The 26,137-nt window shown below is 33.3% G+C and overlaps 4 protein-coding genes across 6 annotated transcripts; 2 read left to right on the forward strand and 2 right to left on the reverse strand.

Annotated features, from left to right (window-relative positions):
• Positions 1–3,352: 3,352 nt before the first annotated feature.
• Positions 3,353–9,253, reverse strand: LOC114196009 (glycosyltransferase BC10-like). Its single transcript, XM_028086487.1, has 11 exons — positions 8,940–9,253; positions 7,317–7,832; positions 6,397–6,495; positions 5,529–5,629; positions 5,387–5,458; positions 5,166–5,256; positions 4,739–4,819; positions 4,388–4,447; positions 4,192–4,314; positions 3,961–3,999; positions 3,353–3,876 (listed from the first exon to the last, which is right to left on the reverse strand). The coding sequence occupies exons 2-11, from the start codon at positions 7,698–7,700 to the stop codon at positions 3,748–3,750; spliced, it is 1,179 nt and encodes a 392-aa protein (XP_027942288.1). The 5' UTR covers positions 7,701–7,832; positions 8,940–9,253; the 3' UTR covers positions 3,353–3,747.
• Positions 9,254–11,789: 2,536 nt separating this feature from the next.
• Positions 11,790–13,841, forward strand: LOC114163144 (aspartic proteinase CDR1-like). Its single transcript, XM_028047263.1, has one exon. It carries the CDS (start codon positions 12,004–12,006, stop codon positions 13,339–13,341), a length of 1,338 nt encoding a protein of 445 aa, XP_027903064.1. The 5' UTR covers positions 11,790–12,003; the 3' UTR covers positions 13,342–13,841.
• Positions 13,842–13,898: 57 nt separating this feature from the next.
• On the reverse strand, positions 13,899–20,985 carry LOC114163142 (pentatricopeptide repeat-containing protein At5g57250, mitochondrial). 3 transcript variants are annotated; one of them, XM_028047262.1, is made up of 4 exons: positions 17,533–20,985; positions 16,337–16,486; positions 14,402–14,564; positions 13,899–14,209 (listed from the first exon to the last, which is right to left on the reverse strand). In XM_028047262.1, exon 1 carries the CDS (start codon positions 20,815–20,817, stop codon positions 17,623–17,625), a length of 3,195 nt encoding a protein of 1,064 aa, XP_027903063.1. In that variant the 5' UTR covers positions 20,818–20,985; the 3' UTR covers positions 13,899–14,209; positions 14,402–14,564; positions 16,337–16,486; positions 17,533–17,622. The 3 variants fall into 3 exon arrangements, with proteins under 3 accessions (XP_027903063.1, XP_027903062.1, XP_027903061.1); XM_028047261.1 differs by having other exon boundaries at positions 13,899–14,225; XM_028047260.1 differs by having other exon boundaries at positions 13,899–14,564.
• A 2,105-nt stretch (positions 20,986–23,090) lies between these two features.
• LOC114162769 lies at positions 23,091–24,038 on the forward strand. Its single transcript, XM_028046744.1, has one exon. It carries the CDS (start codon positions 23,384–23,386, stop codon positions 23,894–23,896), a length of 513 nt encoding a protein of 170 aa, XP_027902545.1. The 5' UTR covers positions 23,091–23,383; the 3' UTR covers positions 23,897–24,038.
• The last annotated feature ends 2,099 nt before the right edge of the window (positions 24,039–26,137 follow it).

Below are 26,137 nucleotides of genomic sequence, written 5' to 3' on the forward strand. Positions count from 1 at the left end.
TGGTGGCCTCCAATCGGTTTTGCATATCTTCATTTGCCTTCCGTAGCTGTTCTTGTTGCCGCAACGCCTCTTCTAATCGTTGATGTGTTTCTTCGGCCTCTTTCCGCAATCTTTCTCTCTCTCCCAAAGCTTCTTCCCGGAGAGCCTGTAAATCTTCCTCTGCCTTTTTACGAGTTTCTTCTCTCTCCCTTTCTAGTTGAACCTGATCAGCCTCTGCCTTCAGTCGGATTTCCTCATTCTGTCGTTGCAGCTCCAGAATGCTCTGCATTATCTGCTGCCTGGTAGGCCCTTCACGCGCCATTCCTCTGCCTCTATTCATCCTCGAGTTTGTCTCTCTTTTTCTTTTTCTTTTTGTGTGTGTTTGTTATCCTAATGGGGTAAGGATCGAGTTTTACCGAACCCCACGGTGGGCGCCAATGTTCTGGTTCAGAAAAAATATTGGATAATTCTTCACCAAAACAAAAAGAAAGTTTTTATGACTTGCTTAGGCCAAAAAACTCTCGTCCCTTGACCATGGGAGTAACCTTCTTATTTATATCATAATTAGTTACAAAATACTAAATCCTAGATATACAAAATAAAATAATAACCAAAAGGAAATTATCTTCTGCTCCTAACATATCCCTAAATATAATAACAACCCAACAAAAAGGAAATTATCTTCCACTCCTAAAATATCTCCAAATATAATAACAACCTTATTAACTCCTACAAACACCACCAAGCCCAAAACTAACGGGATTAATATTCTCTCCCTCGATGTTTTACCGAGTCGATACCAAAACCCACTTATTCTCTCGGTTTTTAACCGACTCAATCTTCTAGTCTAGTACAAAAAATATGATTATTTTTCTATTACTTATAATCTTAAACTAAAATCAATTACTCTCAATTTTAAAAAATTATATTTATATAAGTAACTTAGATTAATAGGTTTTATATGTGTATTAATTATTACTCTCCTATGTAAGAATGAACAAGGATCGAATAGATAGTGTTTATCTGTTATTCGATCTATACTAAAAAATATGTATTACTATTCTATTCTGTTATACGTCACCTGTTCGTTTAAAAAATATTTGTGAGTTTCTTTTAAAATTTTCTGACATAAATATTTAAAATAAAATTATTGTTTAATAAGTTTTTAAAATGAGATAAAAAATAATTCAAAAAAAATATAAATTCAAATTTTATTATGATCAATGCATGTAGTTCGATTATAAATTAAAAAAAATATTGCTGAAAAATTTATTATGATTAATTATCCATGAAAAATGAAATCAAATTAATTTTGAAACTAATTTGGATACAATTAAAATTTGTATATATTTATTGTATTTAATCATTTTAGATCAATGTAGCAGACTTAATTAATGATCATTCATTTCACAAAAAGATTATTGTAATTGAGAAATGTGACCAAGTTGTAGAAAGTTGAGCAACATAACACTCAATTTGTTGACTCTATATTTAGATTTTAGTTTTAATTACTGTTTCATTGGATAGATGAGGAGGATGGATAAGAGATTAGAAAAGTTAAACATTAATATGTCAATCATAAACAATCTCCACAACTTGCTATATAAAATCTAAAATACAGCAATTACATGTACAACCTATAAGTGTAGAGGTACTAACAAAGTTAAACTGAATTAATTAAACACTAATCTTTTCTCTCACCCATAAATAAATAGATCAAACAAAACATAGCAGCATGCAATTAAACTGTAAAACAAAGTGAATTTGTAAGAACGGGGAAGAACCTGAGTAGAAATAATGATACAAGATGGTAGCACAAGGATAAGTGAGAAAACAAAAATAAAATAATATCCAAAATCATGAGTGAAAAAAAAGAGGAAAAATCATGGTGGAAAAACTAGATGGGTAGCACCTCTTCTTGGGAAATAATGACATCGAATTCAGTTTTGGATGACTCGATTACACCTTCGGCTCAAACTGACTTGGCTCAACCTTTAGTTATGGTTGACTCAAATCGACTATATGTTTAAGACGACTTGAGTCTACCTCCATCATGAGCTAACTCAGTTCAACCTTCGTCTCGAGCCAACTCTACTCAACCCTTGCCTAGGGTGATTCGGCTAGACTTTTAGCTCGAACTAACTCGAATCAACCATCGGTTCGGTCTGACTTGACTCAACTATCAACTTGAACTAACTCAGCTCAACCATTAGGCTGGTCTACTCGGCTCAACCAGCGGTTTAGGTCGACTCGACCATTGGCCCAGGCCAACTCAACTTAACCTTCGTCTCGGGCTGACTAAGCTCAACCTTTATAAATGGAGTTAAAAGGAGTAAATTTTAGGGTTGAAAATATGTTTTTTTGTCCCTTAATATTCAATAAAAATTGTAATTAGTCTCTATTTGAAACTTTGGTGCAATTTAGTCTTAGAATTACATAAATTTAGTCTTTTTAACAAAATTTTGTTAAGTTTATTTGACGTTTCAAACGTATTTCATGATTGTATTTGAGTTGTTTATACCGTTCGACACATTTTTTACTTTAATGTTAGCTTGGAAACGTATTTGAAACATAAAAAACTTAACAAAATTTGATTAAATATATTCAGACATTTCTAAATATGAGGAACTAAATTGGTCTAAACTTTTAAAAATCTAACTAATTTTAATTTTTACTAAACGTTAAGACGTGAAAAACATATTAAATTCAAAATTTTAAATTTCTTATAATTTTGAGGGTATTTGAAATTCTTATATTTTTTTCATTTGAAACTCCTTTCAAAATTCTTTAGATTTGAGTTTCTTTCTAATTACTTTATCTAAACAAATCATTTTAGTATAAAAAAATTTAAATTCTTCAAATAAAGAAATTACTCTTTTAAATTACATTGTTAAAACATAACATTAAACTTTTTATTGAAAAAAAAAGTCATTTAAAAATAATTAAAAGAATAGAAAGGTATAAATTAATTAAAATAACTGCCCTTATTATATTTTTATTCTGATTATTGTTTTAACCATTTGTTATATATTGATTATTATTTCACTATATATATATATATATATATATATATATATATATATATATATATATAAACAAGCTATACTCGTATAAAGTGGTTAAAATGAGAAATTTTATTTAAATACTTTTATAGAAAAGACTTGATATCTTGCAGGACATAAGATGCAAAATTTTAGTTATACAAACCAGAGATGTGGTCATCACAAGTTTCTTAGCTCATTGAATCAGGAAGTACAATTACAAGTATATAAAACTTTTACTTCTGAAGCTATATCAATAAGATTAAAATTACAGATCTTCATGCTAAATCTAAAACCCCTACTTTAACACCATAAGCCTCATCAAGTGGCTATGAAGATTGCATCAAGGAGTAAAGTGATGCATAAATTTCTAGAACGAATGGTAACATTTGTATTTTAACTAAACATTTTGCATTTGCAGAGTTTTACAAAGATGAGCAACCACAAAATGAGATGATTTGATTCCCCCAAAATCAGTCATGCAATGAGAAAACTTACACAACCCAAAATGAAAAATAAGGGGCAGAGGGGGATGAATCAAGCTATTGATCCCTATCCCTAAGGAAGCAACACTAAAATGTTAGCCACAGTGACTGTGATGCCAATAGACTTTGCACTCAGTGTAGATAAAAATGATGTAATTTACAACTGCTACCCTATGAGAGACCAAGAACTAGGTCGAAAGCAACAGCTACTCCGACCAAAGAATGGATCAAAAATTTCTGGCTCAAGGTGCTGAATAATTAGAAAAAAGCTGCAACAAAGTGCTCAGTGTTCCAGGATTGAATTTCCTAGCAAATAGATAACATGGCTTCTGAATCCCATTCCATAAGCAAGGCCAACTTTGTACTTGTCTCTGTAGCAATACGTGATAACTTGTTAAGTCACTCAATGCATTCTCAATAAATCAAGGATATGATGAAAGCTTTCAGATGCATACCTTCTCATCACTGGAGACATGCACACTAACATCAATGGACTGCGAGTATGATTATGGAGTAATGAATATTCATGATCTCAGTTAGAAAATATATTGAAAGAGCAGTTGAATGAAAAAAAACTATTCTTTGGATTTCAAGGAAAACATGGTTCATAAGATTGGATATTCTCTTTACATTCACATCACTGGTGACTTTCTGTATTGAAAAATAAATTTATCAGAGCACTATACCGTAATATTCTTCAAAAGCTCATATGAAACATCTCGAACCCTGTATGATTTTGGATGCCACTTTCTCTCAGACCAGTCAACATGAGTTGTTGACCAATTTGCAATTCCACCAGGATCAACAATCTAAAACAGAATCGTATTAGTTAACAGTTTGAAACTGTTAGAGCAGGCCAGGATTACAGATAGAAATTCTCACCTGGAAGAATGTAGGTAAGTAATGCTCATCGGCAATGCAATTTTTCCCTTCAAAACCAGGCTGTAATATCATAATATTCACGTTAATAATTGAGCACAGTCAAATACGGATCATGATGAGAAGGAAGGAACTTACGGCAGACTACATATGTTGTATTGAAAGAAATTTCATGTAAATCATATGCCAAAGGCAAATAATCAACAAGCGTGTATTTGACCCTAAAAGTGAAATACTTACACTTGTTTGGTCTGATGACCATGCCAGTTCAAAGCAAATTACTAAAATATTCAATAATGATAAATAAAAGAAATTGCTCAAAATTTTAATGCAAACAGTATATAAGAACTGCACCTGACAGTATGCCTTAAATTTTGAGTAATACAGGTTGTCAGCCATAACTATGACAGCATGCTGGCGCTTCATTGAAAACCACTGCATCAGGAATCTAACAATTAGCCAGAGACATCTAAACAGATGACATAATTGTGCTCCTCCACATCATGTGTGGAGATATTAAAGCACAATAGGATGCAAATAGGACTACAGAAAAGTAAAAAGAAAAAGGGGGCGATTTCAGGCAAGAACAAAGAATTCTTCTGTTATTGAGAATCTATTCACCCCTATGTTTTAAGCCAAAAGACTGAACTTGATGCTTTAGTAAGCCTATTGACATAAATCATGGCCAAATCCATTTATTCAATCAATATCCTTTGAAAAGGGAAATTGCAAAATACTATTTGAAATGCAGAATTTCCAGCATGCAGCTTATTTAATATACCTGTGCACCCTTTCTAAAGTTCTTCATCTCAATTTCAGGTAACATGCGTTTTGAATACCTGCCATTGCCATGAGGACCAGGATCCGTAAAGCTAACAAGAAAAAGAAAAGGTTGGGTCAGTTGAGGACACCAAATTGGTGGCAGAAAACAGAAATTAGAAGAACAACCCACTCTACAAATGAGCACACGGGTAGGTATACTCTATGTAAAGCATGACATACCAATCAACAAAGCTGACGTTTGTGTACATCAGATAATCAAAAATATAGTCAAAGGTATACAATGGCACACAGCTGCAAAACCAGTACGAAAGGGTTAGAAACTAAGAATATAACTAAAAGTTATATCATGGCACATATTTACCTATCAGAAAGTAAAACAAATTGCTGGTTATCAGGATCTTGTAAAGCATTCGCCAGTAGTCGTCGTTCTGCATTAACCATAGATATTTTACCCCACACCACCTGCAATAAAGTAACCAACTATTAACATAGCTGCTAACTACAAAACAAGATTATCAGAAACAACTGATAATTACACTAGCTACCATAATAGCCACTTTTAGAGCAGATAGTTTAACGTCAAATTAAATTCATAGCTTATTATAAAAAAATTTAAAAAAATCTAACTAATGAAAGTGAAATATGTTGCTAAGGCACCCTCAAAAATAGTAAGTCACAGAAGTAAAACTAGACTAAACTTCATAGCCTATATATAATGTTATGTTATCCTAGACTTCTAACATAATTCAAATAAGCAAATACATGTACATTATAGTCTATTAACAGGAAGTAAAGTGTGAAATTGGAAGCTTATGTTATCAATGCAAAATATTGTCATTTCAGACAACCAGGCTGACAGAGTCAACACTACATTCCTATGCATGTCTATTAAATAGTTATAGCATCAGTTAATCTCTCAAGTTGATCATAAGTCCAAAGGACATTTTGGTTTCATATATTTGGGTACTCCAAAGTAGGAGATTCGTTTTGATCACTACATTAACAAAAGCCGACTCATGTAAAGAGGGTAAGTTAAAGGAAACTGAAAAAGAAAAACAAGTAACAACATTAAACAACGATTTAAATTAAATACATAAAAATGAACAAAACAATTGATAGGTGATAGGAATCAGACAATCATGAGACTAGTCACACACATGGTCACTATGTATATCTTGATTAATAAAATAACAGATGATAGTAAACAGAACAAGACACTAGTTACACACCTGAGCACTTCGTATATCCCGATTAACAAAATAACGGCTCACGTGAATTGGTTTAGTCTTAGATGCATGCACATATACTGAGAATTTCCCTTCATGTCCCTACCAAAAAGGAGAAAAGTATTCTTCCAGGTGAGCACACACTGAATTAGCATGGTTCAGAAGCAAAGACAATTAACCAACAGAATTACAACTACAAACTATGACAATTCATTCTCCCATATGCATATATCAAGAATTTATGAACCAAGCATATTTTACATCTTGTGTAGTACATTTATTCAAAATTATTAGTTAAGGCCCAAACACTCAACCTAAATATAAACCCATTATTTACCGCATTCTGTTAGGACCAGAAAGACCATTAGCAAATTTCATGCAAAGCACTTGTTCAGTACTCAGTTAAGTGTACAACAAACCAGTGCCCTAGTTTGTCACCGTCCCAACAGAAGGAATAAATTTTCCAAATTCTATTAAATCGAGATATCCTGCTGCTTCTCCCTCATCCTAGCACTATTAAAACAAGAATAATAAAAGATGAACGAGTTTCATAATCAATGGAATTGTTAGCGCCATTGGAGAGAACAGCAGGTTATTTCTCTAACTCGTCAAAGTAAAGACTAAACTAAACATCGACTATACTATTACAGACTTGCTATATTCTCAAGGATCATATGTTTTAGAAGTATCACAAATGTTTTAAAAAGAAAGTACTAAGTGTAATTTAGAAAGGAAAACACATTAGTTGATTTAGTAAGAGAGAAATAAGATCTTGCACATCCTAACTCATGTATAGCTTGACTGGCTCACATTTGTTTGTAAAAGAAATCATTTACAAATAAGATATGTGTACATGAACTAATACAATACATCAAAATAATAAAAATATAATCAGTTACAGATAACACGTAACAATTCCTTACTTGGAAAAATTTATCCCATAATCTTTCAAATGGTAGAGAACCAGGTGACAGAAACATGAAGGCGATTTTTGGATTCTTTGAAAGAACTACAGGTGTTTTCAAAATATCCCTAATAACAGCTCGTGATGCAATCTCTTCATCTGTGTATTCCCTTGCAGGAACTGGTGGAAGCCAATCAGTAATTGACCGGCAATTTCCAGAAGAAAAGATGTAACAAGCAGAACTGCTTTTTGGTGGGTAGATATAAGCACATACTAGAAACACGCACACGAATAAAACCAAGACAATAATCCACATTGGCTTCTTCATAGGAGGACGATGTCGTGACCCAGGCAGGATCTGCACATCGCCCATGCCTAGGCGCAAATCTTTTACTGTCTTCATCTATGCACTTGAGTCACAATTTTCACCACTTCCAACCAATTTCCTTTTCATTCATATTCCGCACCACTCTAAAATAATAAATCAAGATAAATGGCCAAAAAGAAGTCTTCAACAGGTTGATGCAGAAAAAATCTGAAATAAAAACAGAACAAAGATACATTAGCAAACAACTCGGCCAATTAAATCCACTAAGGTTCAGAAACCAACATCTGGGCCCGAAATAATATGCACAGTGCATGCTAAGATTCGCCACAGAACTGACTGCAACAGCTCAAAATATGATCAAAAGCAAACTTTTGACACATTTTTGAACCCCACATAGTATTTTACTGTCCAGTGAAAATAACTCGGTCACAAATTCCAAACTTTAAGAAACGGATGATGTCGAAATCAAAATATCTTAATATATGTTAAAGAGTAGACAATCCTAACTGAATAACCAAGAAATTGTGAGGAAGAGGAAGGAACTAATATGTGTAAGGTTGAGCACAAAGTCAAAAGCAATTTTCTTTAGCCACTTTAAAAGTGAAAACAGAAAATATTAACATAACCCACACACTCCAATCTGATCCCACAAAGTCCCAGTTCCTCAATCATAGGAGTGATTACGTAAATATACAACAAAACCCACGATCGGGTAGGAAAGGGATGTTTCTCTAAAAATCTAAAATCATAAAACAAATCTATTTCCATTCCACCACACCTTTCTAGTATAACCAAACACGATAATAACATTAAGGAATCAGAAAAAGACATCGTCCCAGAAAAAAAAAAAAAACACACGGCGTTAAAAGTATGAGCATTTATTACATCTAATAAGTTTACACAACCAATCAATTCAACGTTTTATTATTTCCAATTCAAAGGGACACTCCTACAAGTAATACAAAAGTATCCATCCACTCATACAAACACCACGTGAAAATTCAAACACAAAAACACATCGAAGAAAAAGAAAACCTTACACGTTAAAATCGAATTATCTTGCAAAACACTACATGATTTCATTAATTAATTTACCACAAAAACACCAAAGAACCTTAGAGATTGAAACTGAATTATCCAGAAAAACACTACACAATCCCATTAATTAATTCACCAAAACAAAAACCATTCCCTTCACTCCTTCACTGTTTCCAAATCTTCCACACCCAACATCCCAAACACGCTTCAAAACAAAAACTTTCTCTCTCTCACGCAGTGAGAATGAAAAAAAAAAAAAAAAAAGAGTGTCGATACCTGCAACGTGAGGAAGACGACAAATTCACATCACACGTCAAACGAAAGATCGCAGAGGAAAATGAGCGTCGAAAGATCTACCGTTGTAGGCAGGTGAAAATCTCAAGGAACCATGCACGATCACAAAGCACATACGCTAGAAGAGTAAGAAAGAAACACAGTGTGTGTGCCTCTATTTGGTTGTGATGGCTTCTTCAAAACGCGAATCGTTTCGCTTTCTTGCTTTCTTTTGTTTCTGCGTTTTGCTTTTTCTCTCTGAAAAACCAAAAGGGTCCTTGCTTTGGTTTGGTTTGGCAGTGGCACACACTAAGACACAAAAAAACAAACAATACCTTGGTTTAGAAAAAGAATCATTAATTAATCAATACTACTTATAATACATATTTAAGGTAATTAGTGGAAAATTCATTAATGTGTTTGCAATTGAATGAGAAACTAAGTCATATACATCTCTGATAAATATGTAAATTAATTAAAAAGCAAGTGAAAACAGGAATATAAAGCATGAATAAATATCTTAAACTTAGAAAATTAGAATTAAAAAATAAACATCTTTAGAAAGTACTACTCTAAAAAAAAAAACATTAAGGTGTGTGTTGCAATGGAGCAATGAGAAAGTTGGGGTTGACTAGGAATCATAAGGTCCTTCATCAATAATAGTGTGTTTTTCTTCACTTTAGTGTTTGTTGACAAAGAAATTTGGTATTTTTGTGACGACTCTGTTGTCACATTTGCAGCTTTTGGAAATGAATTGCAGTTTCTGCTGCCTTATTCATCACTCATTACGAAAATCCAAGTTGGGGTGTCAAACTAAAAATGGAATATTAGCAATGAGAAAAGAAAAGAAAGAAGAAAGAAAAAATGTATAAGGAACTAAATTACATCTGTTAAATTTCACTTAATATTATACTGTCAATATATTTTTATTGATTTTCTTTTAAATGTATTGTTGGATTGAAAGCTCATTTCACATATTTTATATATATATATATATATATATATATATATATATATATATATATATATATATATATATATATATTAATTTAAAACCATTTGATATCTCAGAAAAAATTAGCATAGTGTATATATTTTTTAAAATGTATTAAAACATAAATGAGCTGAGGTTTTGCTTTTGCCGTTCAATTTGTATAATTTTAGTGTATATATTTTTTTGAAGTATATTAAAATATAAATAAGCTGAGGTTTTGCTTTTATCGTTCAATTTGTATAATTCTGATATTGATGATGGCGATAATAAGGAATTATAGATTAGTCGTTAAATTGATAAAAATCTCGTTTTTTATACAAAGTTATTGATAGTCTAAAATTTCATGAAACTTTTCAAATTTTTTTAATTAGATTTTTTTTAAAAATTCATATGGATTATATGTAATATTTTATATTAATTTAGAATAATTGGTATTTCAAAATGTGGTTTTCAAAATTTATTAAAATATTATTTATAATTTAATGGTTAGATTAACGAAAAATTACCTATAAAGTTACTAATTATGTAATATTTAATAGTAAAAATTACAGCACACATATTATATAGTATAACTTTTATAAAATGTTACATTATTAAGTATCTTTCAATTAAATTATATTTTTGAAACTCATTAATTTTTTTAATAAATTATATATACAAATTTCACATCAATGTAAATTATTTGATGTCTCATTTATGTTGATTAAAATTTATGTAATATATTTAAAATATATATATATTAAAACATAAATAATTTGATTACATATTATTGTTATTATATTTTTATAAAATTTAATATAAATAATTATAATAATATGAAATTATATTTAAAAATTACAGGTATAAATCAATCTCATTATATAAAGTTATTTACTTTGTAACACCGGTTAAAAGTTATGTTTATATTTATACAAGAGGAAAGTCAATTTTTAAACTCAAAGTCTTTATATTTTTATTATTTATAATAAGATTCCATAATTAATATTTATAATACAATTTGAGTCACTTTGTGTTTGTATTTCTTTCTCTAATTTCAGCATTATTATAAGCATATGTGTGGTGATTTTTTTACTCTAACTTTTATTTTATTTTTACATTAAATATGACTTATATTATTATACTAATAGTGTTTTTAGTTCCTTCAATCCTTCCTAGTTTTTATCCTATAAAATTTTCAAGGCTTGTATTTTTATTGTTTGCTCTGAGTTTTGGTTAAGAATTTACCAGGGCGAGTGACTATATGAATATGATATATCTAAAACAATTAATAAAGAGATTGTTTTAACTATTTGTCTCATACATAATCTTTCATTATTTCAATCTTAATATTTGTTACAAGAAACCACTTATGGTGAGATGCTGTGATGAAAGATTATAATATTTTTATTGTATAACTATAACAATTAATAAAAGTAAGTTATTTTTGTAACTAATTTTCTATATACTTATTATAATTTTATTTTTCATGTTTTGTTATTTACTTTTTACTATAATAAGGGTTAATTATGAAAATGTGCAGTAGAAATGTAAGGATGGATTGAAGAGCTGTTAATGTATGTACTGAGGTGCAGGAAAATTTGCAGGGGTTATGTAACTCAGTAGGGATTGAGGAGTTCTTCATGTTACAAGGGTTGGGGATAACCTTGCTAAAAAAAATAAAAAATGTTTTGGCTAAACAGAAAAAGAATCACCAGCAATTAGAAAGACACAGACATTTATCAGTTGATTTTCCCAGAATAAACATTATCAAATCATAACAAAAGTTGGTGCTCATTTTCTAGATTGATTCTTGGTAGAGAATGTAAATATGGTCCTAGTAGAAAAAAAAGACATACAACTTTCATGTGGCTGGTGCCTCTTAAGGGGGCAATTTACTTTTTCATTCCTTGTCATAAAATTTTCTTTTGTATATACAAATCATACCTTCCACCAGGTGAATCAATCAATATATATGTGTGTGTGCAAAGCCTAAAGGTTAGTTTATCACTATATATAACTATCTTGAATGTCTTGGAAGCAATATATAACTACAATCTACCTAACAAACTCAATAACAAAGAAGATCAATATTCAATGGCATTTGCATATGAACAATTTCTTCTTCTGTTGATGGCTTTTTCAACATGTTTCTCATCAACTAGCAGCAATTCATCTGTTAAACCTCAAAGACTGGTGTCCAGACTCATTCACCCTGGCTCAATTCACCATCCCCACTACAAGCCACATGCAACAGCACAAGACCGAATTCAACTTGATATCCAACACTCAGCAGCACGTTTAGCCTACATACAAGCAAGGATAGAAGGTTCTTTGGCCTCTAACAATGACTACAAAGCTAGTGTTTCTCCCTCTTTAACTGGTAGAACAATACTGGCCAATATCTCAATAGGCCAACCCCCTATCCCACAACTAGTTGTTATAGACACTGCCAGTGACATCTTCTGGATCATGTGCTCCCCTTGCACAAATTGTGACAACCATTTAGGTCCACTCTTTGACCCCTCAAAGTCTTCCACCTTTCTCCCACACTGTAAAGTACAATGTCTCTTCAAGGGTTGCAAATGTGACCCTGTTCCATTTTATGCCTCTTATGCAGATAGCTCCATGGCTTCAGGAACATATGGTCGTGATACTGTTGTGTTTGAGACAACTGATGAAGGTACCTCTCAGATAATAGATGTACTATTTGGATGTGGCCACTACATTGGATACAGTTCAGATCCAGGACACAATGGAATACTAGGACTAAACAGTGCAGCTGAATCTTTGGCAACAAAAATTGGTAGAAAGTTTTCTTACTGCATAGGCAACCTGGCTGACCCTCATTACAATTACAACCAACTAATATTAGGTGAAGGGGCAGATCTTGAAGGTTTTTCCACCCCTTTTGAAGTCCACAATGGCTTTTATTATGTCACCATGGAAGGCATAAGTATAGGGGAGAAAAGGCTTGACATAGCTCCAGGAACTTTTGAGATAAAAGAGAATGGCTCAGGAGGAGTCATCATTGACACAGGCAGCACTATCAGCTACCTAGTTGATGATGTGCATAAACTAATATACAAAGAAGTTAGAAATCTCATTGGTTGGTCCTTTAGAGGAGCAATGATTGAAAATTCCCCATGGATGTTGTGTTATTATGGTAGTATCAGCAAAGATCTAGCTGGGTTTCCAGTGGTTACATTCCATTTTGCTGAAGGAGCTGATTTGGCTTTGGATTCTGGAAGCTTTTTTAGCCAAATCAGTAATGACATATTCTGCATGACTATAGGTCCAGCCAGTAACATCGACATTAAAAGTAAGCCTTCAGTTGTTGGATTGTTAGCCCAACAGAGCTACAACGTGGGATATGACCTTGTTAATAAGTATGTTTACTTCCAAAGAATTGATTGTGAACTTCTTAGTGGTTGATGATTGTGAATGCAATTCACAAATCACAACTCTTGAACTTCGATTTGATCAAGTCCACAACAAAAACATTATTTGTACACTAACAAGGTAAAGTAAATAGCAATGCATTGCTCGCAAAGCATATATGGCTTTAATTATTTTTAATTTAGAAACAAGACATTATAACAACTCTTATATTCTGATCCTCCAAACTCAAATATAAGCAAAAACAAATTATTCACACTAAGACATGTTTAATAAATATCATTACTAAAAATCATATGATACATGTTCTTTCAATTTAACAAACACATACAGTAATTAGTCTCTAAACTTACTTTTATAACCAATATGATTTTCATAATCCGGCGACATATCTTATTAGTACACTTATCAAAAGAAACTTAATATATGCTATTTGTCAACACTATAAATTGTATGACATGTGCTCAACTTAACTATCATGTAAACTCGAGAACTCACACAAGTAATAGAAGAGACTTAAACTAAAACATTTTTACTCAGAAACAAAAAACAAATATTTACATTAAGTACTCAAAACAAAAATTAACCACATATTAAAACTATAAACCTTATTTAAGCCATAAATGAATAATGTAAGTAGTTTAGGTAGGTGACTGGACTGACAGAAGTAAATTTGAACTATCTATGAATACATCATAATTGTTCTTACATAATATTAATTTTCAACCACCAACAAAAGAAAAATTCAAACCTTCCAATAATGTTATAGTTCTATTTTTGGTGACATTACACAATCATTCTTCCAGATAGGCATTTTTCAACGTCTAACTCCAGTTGTCTCCACAGTCCAGCCATCTCTGTCAAAGGCTCAAGACACAGCCAGTTTGCAATTACATGCAACTGGCTGAGAAATACTTAACCTTAATAGAAAAAACACTCAAGATCTATAAGGCCAGAGAGAATAAAGTAAAATTTAATGTCTACAAATCAAGCATCATTCAGTTGAAAGAGGGGAAGAAAGGCAGAAAATCAAAGAACAATAATCCAACTCAATATGCTTATTTATTATAACATGAACAGAAAGAAAAACACTTACATTCAATAGCCACAAAGAGAGGGAGTAAGACTTTGGTCGATCCAGGCTTAAAGCAGAAATTAGCATGCAGTTTATCCCCTTTCTTCAAGAATTACAACAACATTATTACAGCTCTTGTATTCTGAGTATTGTGTTAGCAGCCATCCGACGTGTATACCATGAGCTGTATATCATAAGAGTAGAACCAATCTCAGATGGAAAAAACACTACAAAATGGTGGAAACTCTGTTCAAATCGGTAATGTGTAATGTTCAACACGTTGTAAAACCTTTACTGCTCTTGGCAGCTACAGAAAGTCATTTTATTTTCCATACAGTTTATAGTCAGTACACGCACACACACACACAATTACTGTTAGAAAAATAAGAAATATCTTCAGATACTACCTTAGAATATTATATAGTATCTTAGATGATCTCTTAGGACTTGTTCGTCTTTTATATGTTGATTTATTTTCTTATTTAATTAGGATCTTTATAATTATAAGAATATCTTATTAGAATAGGCATATCATAATATTAGGTATGTAAAAATAAAATATCCTATAATTATTTGTATTTATCGTCATCAATCTGTATAAAATGGACTTTGCTGTGTAGTCCATATCCATACACAGTTTTTAGCATCTCTTCCATCTACTTCTCTCTCTTTCATCTCTTCCATCCTTAAGTTTAAATCATTTGTCAAAAAATTGTCAGCACAACCCACAACCATCGTTCAAGTGTTGCTTCAAAACACATTACTTTTTGAAAATTTGAATTTAGTTGCCCCGAGGAGTTCACAGGTGTAGTTCATCAAAATGCTATGCTTCAAGAAAAATAAAGTTAAACAGTATTTTGTTTTTTTTATCGTGAAAGATAAAAAAGAAAACCAGTTTTCTCTACATGTGTTCAAAATCCCAGAACATAACTTCCATGCATAAGATTTTTACAGAGTAAACTGAGACGTGACTATATGTAATCTTAGTCAAAGGTTCATTTCTTCCAAGCCAAGCCAAGAACCTTTCAGATTCAAGGCTCTTAAAACAAATATATGAAAGGACAAGAAATTAGAAAGTATCATAATCAAAACAAGAATCTTCAAGTCAATGAAAATTGAAAAGTAGAATAAAATAACAATTCAGTTGACAGTGTATCAGAAAACTTCAAAGTTTCTGTTTCACTCACCAAAATGCGGATTAGCCTTTCTTCCATCAGTTCAAAATTTATATACATTAAAAAGAAAGAAAACATAGAGATGCAACTTTTGAGTTTATGAAAAGAAAAAAGAAGTCTAGGCAGTGTGTATACAATGTGTCTTCTCTAATTTTTCCAGGTATTTGGGTTTCCTTGTCTGCTTTCCTTAACTAATAAAATTTTATTTCTTTTTCCTGTTTAACAAAGCCTATTTTATGAGGATGTTATGATTCTTGAGTCCATATAATTTATTTTATGAACAAAAGGTGACAAATAAACAACAGTTAGACAGAAAATGCAATCATGACATGAGATACTCTCACAAAAAGGTAGTTATCTTCTACTAGAAGAACTACTCAACATAAATTAAAGAAAAGTGTTTCAGCCTGTTCATTTTGAGCCTAAGAAAAAATATTTCTTTTAATGTTTTTGGTATACAAGTACTTTATTAGCCAGCATAAATGAAAACCACATATAATTGAAAACAGAAAACAAATAGAGTATGAAACTAATTTCATTACCTATCCAGTGTAAGTATATACAGTTTAATAAAGTGAAAAAAAAATGTAAAAGTAAAATAAAAAAATTGTATAGTTGTAGGGAAAACCAAAGGAATTAAAAAAAAAAAAAAGGTTCAATTTTATCTTCAACAAGATGTACATTACCAGAATCATTGCTGCAGCTAAATCCCTTTACTGGAAAGAACTATAATTGAAGCAACAAACCCAAATTAGATGAGAAAGGTGTATATATATATTACCATTTCTATATTGGCTCAGTGTTGAGTCCAGCAGGTTCCTTGGTAATCACTTTATGGGTGACAGTGCCGAACAGGAGCAAGGACAGACAGTAGTTCATCAACCATGTTACATAACTGCCTTTTCAAAAAGGATCCAGCATTCATCCAGTCCTGTGACTCAAAGCATGGCACAAATAATCAGAAATAAAATGGACATGTCAAATGTCAATAATACCTTGAGTGAGTTTTCACTGTCCCGTGCGTCATAGTAAAGATTATGATAAGGTTATAAAAATTAAAAAAAATATGATTATTTCTGCAATGTATTTTAGGCTGATATTGTTTCCCCTCCCATAGACATTTGTCCCTTTCAGATTGGTGATTGTAGCAAAAAGGAAGACAGAGGGCTACAAAATTACTTCTCTGGTTATAACTACAATGGAAACTGGAAATCTTATTCGTTTATACAATAGTAAGGAAATGTAAAAGAGAAAGAGACCATTGCCGGAAATTGCCTTTGGGTTGTGTAAAAACCTCGAACAGCAACCACCCTTCATAGTCCAGAACATTGAACATGACCGAAATTTCTCATTTTTATTATTATACACACATTACTATTATGCATTATAGAAAGGTTTAACCCTTTAAGGAAAATCACAAAGGGTGCCACATTCATTGACTTGCAGGAACTGATTTACCTGAAGCACGGACACACAGATCAAGGTTGATGGTATGCTTTAAGGTTGAGGGCTAGGCAAGGAGAAAGAGTGAAAGGCAGCTTCTGGCAGCGAAAGCATGTATTGTATTGCAATACCGTAAACTAATACCCCCCATTTACTTAGTAACAAAATTAGATCCAGTATAAGTGCAGGCCCAAGTCTTTGGGGACTGGGAACAGCAGAGTCAAAACCAGATTGACCACATAAAATAGAAAGACAAAGGGTAAAAGCACTCAAACCAATTGACACTAGTAATGACACGCAATAAATGTAGTAGTGCAGAGGACAATAAACATGATTACAAGAATGGAAATTGTAAAGAACATAGATGCCGTGCCAAAATTGTCTAACAAAGAAGTTAAGAATTTACACAATTTAAAAGGTGGCATTAAGCTTTCAGGTAAGTTTCAATAAATTATGTTAAGTACCAAAGAAATGGTAACCCATTATACATGTATAGACACTTTAGAAGCTTAACTATAATGAAAAATTATGTACCTGTAGGTGTCATCCGTGTGCTCTCTTTGCCAGCAGCACACGGGGAGCAGTTCAAGCACTAAAAGAATTCTCCTTATTTACCCCACACGTTCAGTTCATGGACTCTGTCAGATCAGAAAGCATTTCTTTCGCTGATTGATTTGCTTTCTGAAGTTCCCCTTTGGCACAAAGTGCAGCAATTCTAGAATAATAGAAGTCAAAACCATGTATCTGGGATCTTGTCATACAATCATTATTATTTGTTGCAAGATTATTTACATCTTTGTCATCATAAGATCCAAGATTCCAACCACTTCTGCAAGAGGAAGGTAGAATGCTTGAGCATTTTGAACCAAAATCCTTCCATTCATAAATCTTTTGTCGTTTATAAGTGGACAACTTTTGAACAGGAAAGAGTATACAGGCAATTTCATTGAGAACTGTAACAGCTTCTTGAACCCTTCCTTGCTCACACAAAGTGGCAAGGAAATCACTTATTGACTCACTATCAACCTCCTTGTTGACTATGTTTATCAATTCTGCCACATGCTTGGATTGGAGCATTTCTCTCAAGACACTCCTGGCTTCTTCCATCCTTCCCTTGGAACAAAGACCTCTTATCAAATATAAGAAGCCAAAAAAATCAGGTGATACAGATTTAATCTTGAACTTATAGTAAAATTCAAGGGCTCCTTGCATGTCACCCTTTTGGCAATAGCAATTAATTGCAGCACTTATCGTCAAACTGTCAGGCTCGATATATTTTGTCTCCATATCAATAAGAAGCTCAAATGCCTTTTCTAATCGTCCAAGCTTAGAAAATCCATCAAGTAATGAGTTGTAAACTTGTACTTTAGGCTGAAAGCCCTTGAGGACCATTTTCCTGAAAATATGCTCTGCATCTATCAAAAACCCCTCTCTACATAGAGCATAAACTACTGTAGCGTAAGTTATTTCAGAGGGTACCAAATTAAGTTTCTCTAACGAATCCAACAGCCGAAATGCCTCAATAAGACATCCCTCATGGCACAATCCATTTATGATTGAATTATATATGACTATGTTCAAATTCATCCCCTTCCTTTCAAGAAAGGCACAGAGATCCAATGCTTTATTGAGATATCCACCCTTGCACAAACCATCAATAACAATGGCATAATCAACATATGTGACTGGTAAATTATCTTGAGTCTCTGTGACAAGCTTATATGCATCTAAAGATCTACCCTCCTTTATGAGAATCTTAAGAATAGAGGCAGGGAAAATGTCGGCAACAGAGTTATCCACCATTTTTCCAAGATATTGAAGGGCACGGTTGACATCTTTCAGACAGAGGTAGCATGCAAGTATACTTTGTACCATTGGTTCAACTAGACCATATTCTTTCAGGAAGCTATTCAAAAGGGGCAGAATTTTCTCCCTGTTCCCATTACTAAGATACCCTCTCAAAATTGAGTAATAAGACTTGCCCGTGACAGGTTGACCTCTCTTTTTCAGCATCATGTACATATGATTTGCATCATCAAGTAATCCTCTTCGACATAATAAAAAGATAGAATCATTACATACTGCACTATATATGTCTGGTCCCAAACCATCCATTCTGTAAACAAAATCTAAAGCCTCTTTTGTATTGTTTTCTTCAAAAATTGTATTCATTAACATCCTAAATGTACCTATATTCAACTCGAGACCTGAGTTATGGAGTTCAAGAAATGCGTCAATGGCCATTTCTGCCATACCATTCTTGCAAAGGCCATTAATAATACTATTGTAGCACGCCTGTGACAAGATTGAAGTCTTTCTAAATTCATCAAATACCTCTAGTGCCTCGTCAAGTCTACGTATCTTGCAATACCCATCAATCATTGTGCAGTAAGTCACTGAATTTGGAACCAGATCCATTTCAGACATTCCTCTGTAAAGTGCATAAACATCTTCAAAAGCCCCCATCATGAACAGTGCTTTGATCAGTACATTACACATGACAACATCCATAGCTATCCCAGCTTCTTCTATTCGCTTCTTTGTCTGCAAAATCCCGGGAATGTTCTCTTCTTCAGTATACCCATGCAAAAGTGTGCTGTATGTAATCACATCTGCAGCAACATTTTTCGATAACTCATCCGCCTCTACTGTCCTCCCATGCTTGGATAAACCATTCATAACAGCATTGTATGCAATAACACTAGGGCTGATCTCGCTCCTCTCCATTTCATCAAACAGACTAAACACCTTATTGAAATCCCCTCTCCTTCCAAACCCATCAATCAAAATCACATACACATATTCATCCATTTCAATTCCTAATTCTTTCATGATTTCGAAAACAGCAAACGCTTCCTCCACCTTACCCTTCTTACAATAAGCAGACATGATTGCACTGTAAGTGACTTTATTAGGTCTATGTCCTTCTTTTATCATCTTGGCCAAGAAAGTAAACGACTTCTCCACATCACCTAGCTTGGAGAACCCATCTATAAGCACAGTATAACTTACACAATCATGGTCTATACCCTTCTCCTCCATTTCCCTCATCCTCCTTAAAACCTCAACCAAAATCCTCTCCTCAACATACCCACAAGCCCAAGCACTATACAAAACAACATCCAATCCCAACCCTTCCTTCTCCATCCACTGCACCAAATCACATACTTCTCCAACCCTCCCCATCTTGCAAAGAGCCCCCACAAGAGCCGTGCAAGTCACCACATTGGGCCTAAACCCACCAAAATCAGTGACTCTCTTAAAAAAATCCACCCCAAGTTCCGGTTTTCCAACCCTACAAAACCCAGAAATCACGGAACTACACACAAAATCATCAAAAGGGTACCTGACTCCATCCTCAGCCATCAACTCCAGCACCTCAACGGCCATACCCATCAGCCCCTTTGAGCTCAATTCATGAACTATAAAACAAAAGGTGAAAGAAGAAGGTACTACAGCACGGTCCCTCACACAACGCCGCAAAACGGAGAGAGCTTTCTCAGGGTCGTGGCGTTGGGCACAGAGGCCTTGGATGAGGGTGTCCCACATGAAGGGGTGAGTGATTTTCAAGTGAGTGTGCATGAATTGTTCTGCTTGTTCGAATTTGTGGGATTTGAGGAGTGCCCATGTGAAGAGGGAGAGGGTTCGGGGGTTGGTGGGGGTGCTGTTGGTTTGCAGCTGAGAGAAGAAGTGGGTTATTAGGTTGAACTTTTGGAGGTGGAAGAGGAAAAGGAGGAAGCGGTTGATGGGTTTGGGAGTGGGGGTGAAGCCACGCTTGAGCAAGGTTTGGAGGGACAAGGGTCGTGGGTGGAACAACATAGAAGGGAAAAGACAATGCTTGGATTTCAAAAACAACGTAGTTGTTGTTCCAACATTGGATGAAAATTGAAATGCTACTTCCTTCGGTTAGATTCTCTTCGGTTCGAGACTGAATCGGAGCAGAGAGAGTGACATGATCAGAGAGGTGCTCCCTCCCACTTTAATTGGGCCTGACCAATCACTGGATCCAAAATCGCTGCATGCAGTCCAACATGTACAATTGGGCTACATATACTCTTGCATTTTGGAAGAATATTGCTTCCTACACCTCCCCAATTAGTAACTACACCTGAAAACTAACAGATAAAAGGACCAAAATACCCTTCCTCACTGATTCCCAACTTCATCTTTTCAACCATGACACTTTAATTCGATATTATCTTTAACTATTTATGTAGACAAAATTATTTTAACTAAGAAAAAAAAATATTTTCAGCTCGCACAAGAATAATCATACGATACATATAAATAGAGAAAATTAAAAGGAAATAATATTTCCTAATTTTGAATGAGCAATCAAATATTATAAAATAACATCTCCAACTTTTTATTAATCCAAAACAAATTGGAAACTTTATCGTATCAAGTAACTTATAAAGTAATTAAACAAGTTTAAATCACATTGGAAGATACGTAGAAACTAAGAGACGTAGATCAAAAGCCAAAAACAAAAGGACAACCGTACATTATTATTTTTTATTATACATAAGAAATTATCTCAATTGTGCCAATAAACAAAAGAAAAAATAATCATTATGAAGATCTCTAATTTGTAGTACATAGAACGGATTTGGTAAATTGAATTACATAATTTAGATTAGTTTTTATTTTTGATTTTGAAATTAAGATGTTTATTACACATTATATCTGTTTAATTTATTTATTAATTCATTTATAATGTGTACAAGATAATATAAGTTTTAGTGTCTTACATGATACACACATTACTTGTTAATAAATTGATAAGTAAATAAATATTTAAAGTTAAGCTGTAAATGAGTGAAAGTAGACTAATTTATGAAGATTGTTTTATTAAATATGAACTTTTAATTAAGAGGTTTATATAAATTAATGTGTGACAAAGTTTTCTTCCTTGACACAAGTCATTGTCTCAAAATTTATCCATCAAGAAAAAGTCAGGATCAAGGAAAAGTCAAAGAAACCAAACCTTGCTTTTTCTTTTCTCTCTTAAAAGGAAATTAAATAACATTCAAAAAAAGTGAGAATCACTAATTTCAAGATAGCATTTCAATTTTCTATTTTACGTGATTATTAAAAATATTATTATAATTTACAACCACATTTTCTCAAAATATATTATATTTATAAAATAAATAAGAATAAGTCATGAATATCATAAATCATTATAATTTTATTTTTAAAAGACACACAAGAATATAAAAAAATAAATGATATTTAAACTGTTTTAGATCTTAACTTCTATAAAATTTATTCTTTAAAGTTAATATAAAGAATGAGAATAGAAAGAGATATTTAAATTATTCAAGATCTCAAGAACTCAACTTCTAAATAATACATAAGACTATTCGGTGCGGAAAGATAGTAAATCTTAGAACATAATACTTGTGGATCTTAATTTTTCTTAAATATTAACTTTTAACTCGTATTTAGATTCTTGTCATATATTTTTGAAACAGTCTAAAATTTTCTCCCAATAAATGCATGCACAATAAGATTATACACCACACAAATCAGAGAGCATGAACATGGCACAAAACAAAAGGTAGCACTCCAACATGAAGTTAAGTAGCATGAAACCAAAAGAGTCAGAGTCATGCACTGTAAAATCACAACGAAAAGTTAGCGTTTCCAACACTTCAGTCAAGACCTCGTGTTCTAAGTCCACTCTCTTCTGTTGAATTTATATTTCCCTCAAACAAAAGGGACCCACCAACACATTTTCTGAGAGCTATCATTGGTAATGCTCCTCACCCTAACCTCACGTACAAGATACATCCATTTCATCCAAATCTAAAATCAAAAACCAATGCTAATTATACCATTAAAGTCTTTTCATTCTTGAGTTTACTTCTCATTGCATGATTACAGTCACTAATTTGGCTCTGCTTTGAATGTTTCAACGCTTGAAGATAGCATTTTGCAGGTCTATCTGGTCAATTACCCCGTTTCATACGGTTGGGTTAGAAATTATGGTGTTTGAAAAAATGCCACTGAGAGTTTCTCACTTAAACTAACATGTATAAATGCCTTTATTGTCCACATGAGGCTTCAGCTTGTGTTTTCATGCAGAAGCACTTTTATTAAATGGCCACCCTTTTGAGTCCTTGAATGAAGTTGAAGATAAACACAAGGAATCAGTCAGAAAATTCACTGCTTAGGTTACCGATAACCGTCTATTTCATTTTATCAAAAGGCTGCTTAGGCAAAAAAATACTAGAAATTTATCCCTCCACGCATCAATAATCAAACCCCAGTTGTGTATACTATATAGTAAATTAACATTAGTCATACATAATAAGTACAAACTTAGTAGTTAGCTTTACCCTTTCATTCTTCATCATCATCTACCAAGAAAGAGTCACATATGGGAGCCTGTTTTTCTTCCAAACCATCCTCCACAACCAACAATGTCCGTTTGGTTCATCTCAGTGGATATGTGGAGGATTTTGAGAACCCAATTTCTGTGAGCCAACTCACTGGCACCTGTCCAAAGCACTTTGTTTGTACCTCACTTCAGCTTCTTTCACCTTGTTCAAAACCATTGAATGGAGACACAGAACTTCAACCTGGGAATGTCTACTTCATGCTACCGTACTCAATCCTTCAAGCTGATGTTTCTCCTGTGGATTTGGCTTCCCTTGCAAAGAGGCTCACTGCAATAGCAAAAACCAGCAAAGGGTCTTCTCTCAAAGATGGTCCTTTCTCAAGCCAACAAGGGTTGAACAATGTTTGGAATTCGCCTTCAAGGAGTCCTGGGAGGCTTGGTGTGGTTGAGCGAAGTCCGTGTAGAGTGCAGCCTTGGAAACCTATCTTGGACACCATCAGAGAGAAGTCTTTCAATCGGAGAAGTGAGTCAGATTTGCAAGAACATATTTGATGTTTGAAAGACCTTGAATTGAGGTAAAATTAGGAAGGAAGAAGACACATGTTAGGTGGTTTGATTATCTTTTGACAAGGGAAAAAATTGAAATTTGAGACAGTTACACTTGATATTTTCTTGTGTATAATTCTTCTTTGTATTTATGATCCAAATGATTAAGCACTTGATATTTCAGTTTGCAGAATTCATGAACAATCTTTGATTACTGAAAATGTGTCTTGCAATTAAAATTAATGGAGCAATCAGATGAAGAGAAATCTCTGGTAGTGGATTGCAAATTAGGATACAATACACAACACAACACAAACAATTTATAACTTTTTTAGCAACTGATACGATAATTTGGTTGTCTGATTGAAGGGAAAGAAAAAGGATCAAACTCAATTTTTGTTGATTCAGGTAGAAAAACTTGTATCATAGGCATAATTTCTTCCTTCTGAACACCAAATCCAATAAGGAGTGTGCAATATCAGATAGACTTTTCTTTGTTCTTTTTTTAATGATGACTTTGGCAAAAACTCTCACATGGCTACTTTTATAAAATAGTAGTTATAATGTAGTAGTGGGACTAGTGGCTAATATAAACAAAACGGCAAATTACAAGGTTACAAGGAGATGAAGGGGCCCACTTTTGAATAGGTAAAACAGTCCCAGACCACTTCTTTGCATTGAGACAGAATCAAATGTTAAGGAACATAAGTTTTTCGCTCTCTCAATAGCTCCCTTTGTCTTTCCTCCACAGCTTTCTTTGATTCTCTTGTTTTTTTTCCCAGTCTTTTCTTTGGATGGCTTGGCTCAATTCACTACATATAAGAGCTGATTCAGTTGGCCACACACTCTGATTAAATATACACAACAAGATCTTGGGTTGAACTCAAGAACACCTGCCAACTCATGCATTTTGTTCTTGTTATTGAGCTGACATATGCATGAAAATAAAACCTCATGATTTCGCCTACTACTTTTCATTTTGAACTCTTTCATGTTTTAATTGGAACTAGAGCAATCAAAAGTTGGTTTGATTGGTTTAAAGTAACATTTCTTTTACAATAACGTGCTGGGATTTCTGCAAGAACTTAAAGTATGCCATGAAAATACCTTCTTTAAGTGAGAATGAGAAGGATACATAAGCATTGGAAAGGGATACGGGAACCAAATGATTTCTATGTTTTCTTTCTCATCAGTTGCTTCAGGGCAGACAAACGAGGGTAGTGTGAAACCTGAAAACAAGTAAATTCAGAACAATACTCACTGAAAAGTATCTGTCCATTACACAAGACATGAGAGGCTTAAGCTTAAAGGTTATGAGAATGTAACGATTGATCAAATGTGATAATTTTGTGACCACATTGAGCTTGTAACAGAATGCAAAAGCATGTGCTGCTCTAGTAAGACATTATGATTTCCTTTGGAACATGATGTGTCTCTCCAAGAGTGGGGTTGTAGGGGGCAACTCCAAAAAATTGCGGGATGTGGTGGATATGTGTTAGGAATCCAAGTGTGAGTCTAAGTTCCATATTGGCTAGAAATGAGAAAATAGAATACTATATAAAAATAAAGACCCATAAACTCATCGCCTTAAAGTTTTGGATTAAGAGTGGTGTCAATGTCTTATGTGGTTGGGCCTAGATCTCATTGGTGTTTGTATCTCCCCAACGATACCCCTCCTTACAAACTTAACAATATGCTTCATGCTACAACTCACATGAGTACTGCAAGTGGACTCTGTCCAGTGTAGCACCTTCTTAGCATGTCTGAAGTTGTGGAATATAGAGATTCACCATAGCACTGAATTGGGACTCTGGAAAGGTGAATATAGCTGAATATAGATTTATTTTTTATATATGATAAAATTTAAGATTTGGTATTGTATAAATTATTTTTTAGCTAATTTTAATAATTTCTCAACATGTATCTATGTATAATCTACATTTTTCACATGCTTTGGTCAGTGGTTACTTGTCTCTGAAGTGTTCTATTATGGCAGAAGGGAAATGACTCAGGTTCCAAGGCTATTGAAGAAGTGTTCCATCTTTTGGAAAGAGATGTCATTGATATGAAAGTGACGAGTAGTTCGTGAGCTAATGTGTTGAGGAATTCATATTTTTCTTTGAAATGGTCACAACAATTAATAATGGACCAAAATTTATAAACCACCCTCTTTCTGAGTTCTCTTGGATGAACCTAAAAGAAGTGTTGAAAAGGATATAGTTCTTGTCAAAGAAAAATGATTTCATC

Source organism: Vigna unguiculata, chromosome 9 (genome assembly GCF_004118075.2).
Source record: "Vigna unguiculata cultivar IT97K-499-35 chromosome 9, ASM411807v1, whole genome shotgun sequence".
In the NCBI taxonomy this organism is placed as follows: domain Eukaryota; kingdom Viridiplantae; phylum Streptophyta; class Magnoliopsida; order Fabales; family Fabaceae; genus Vigna; species Vigna unguiculata.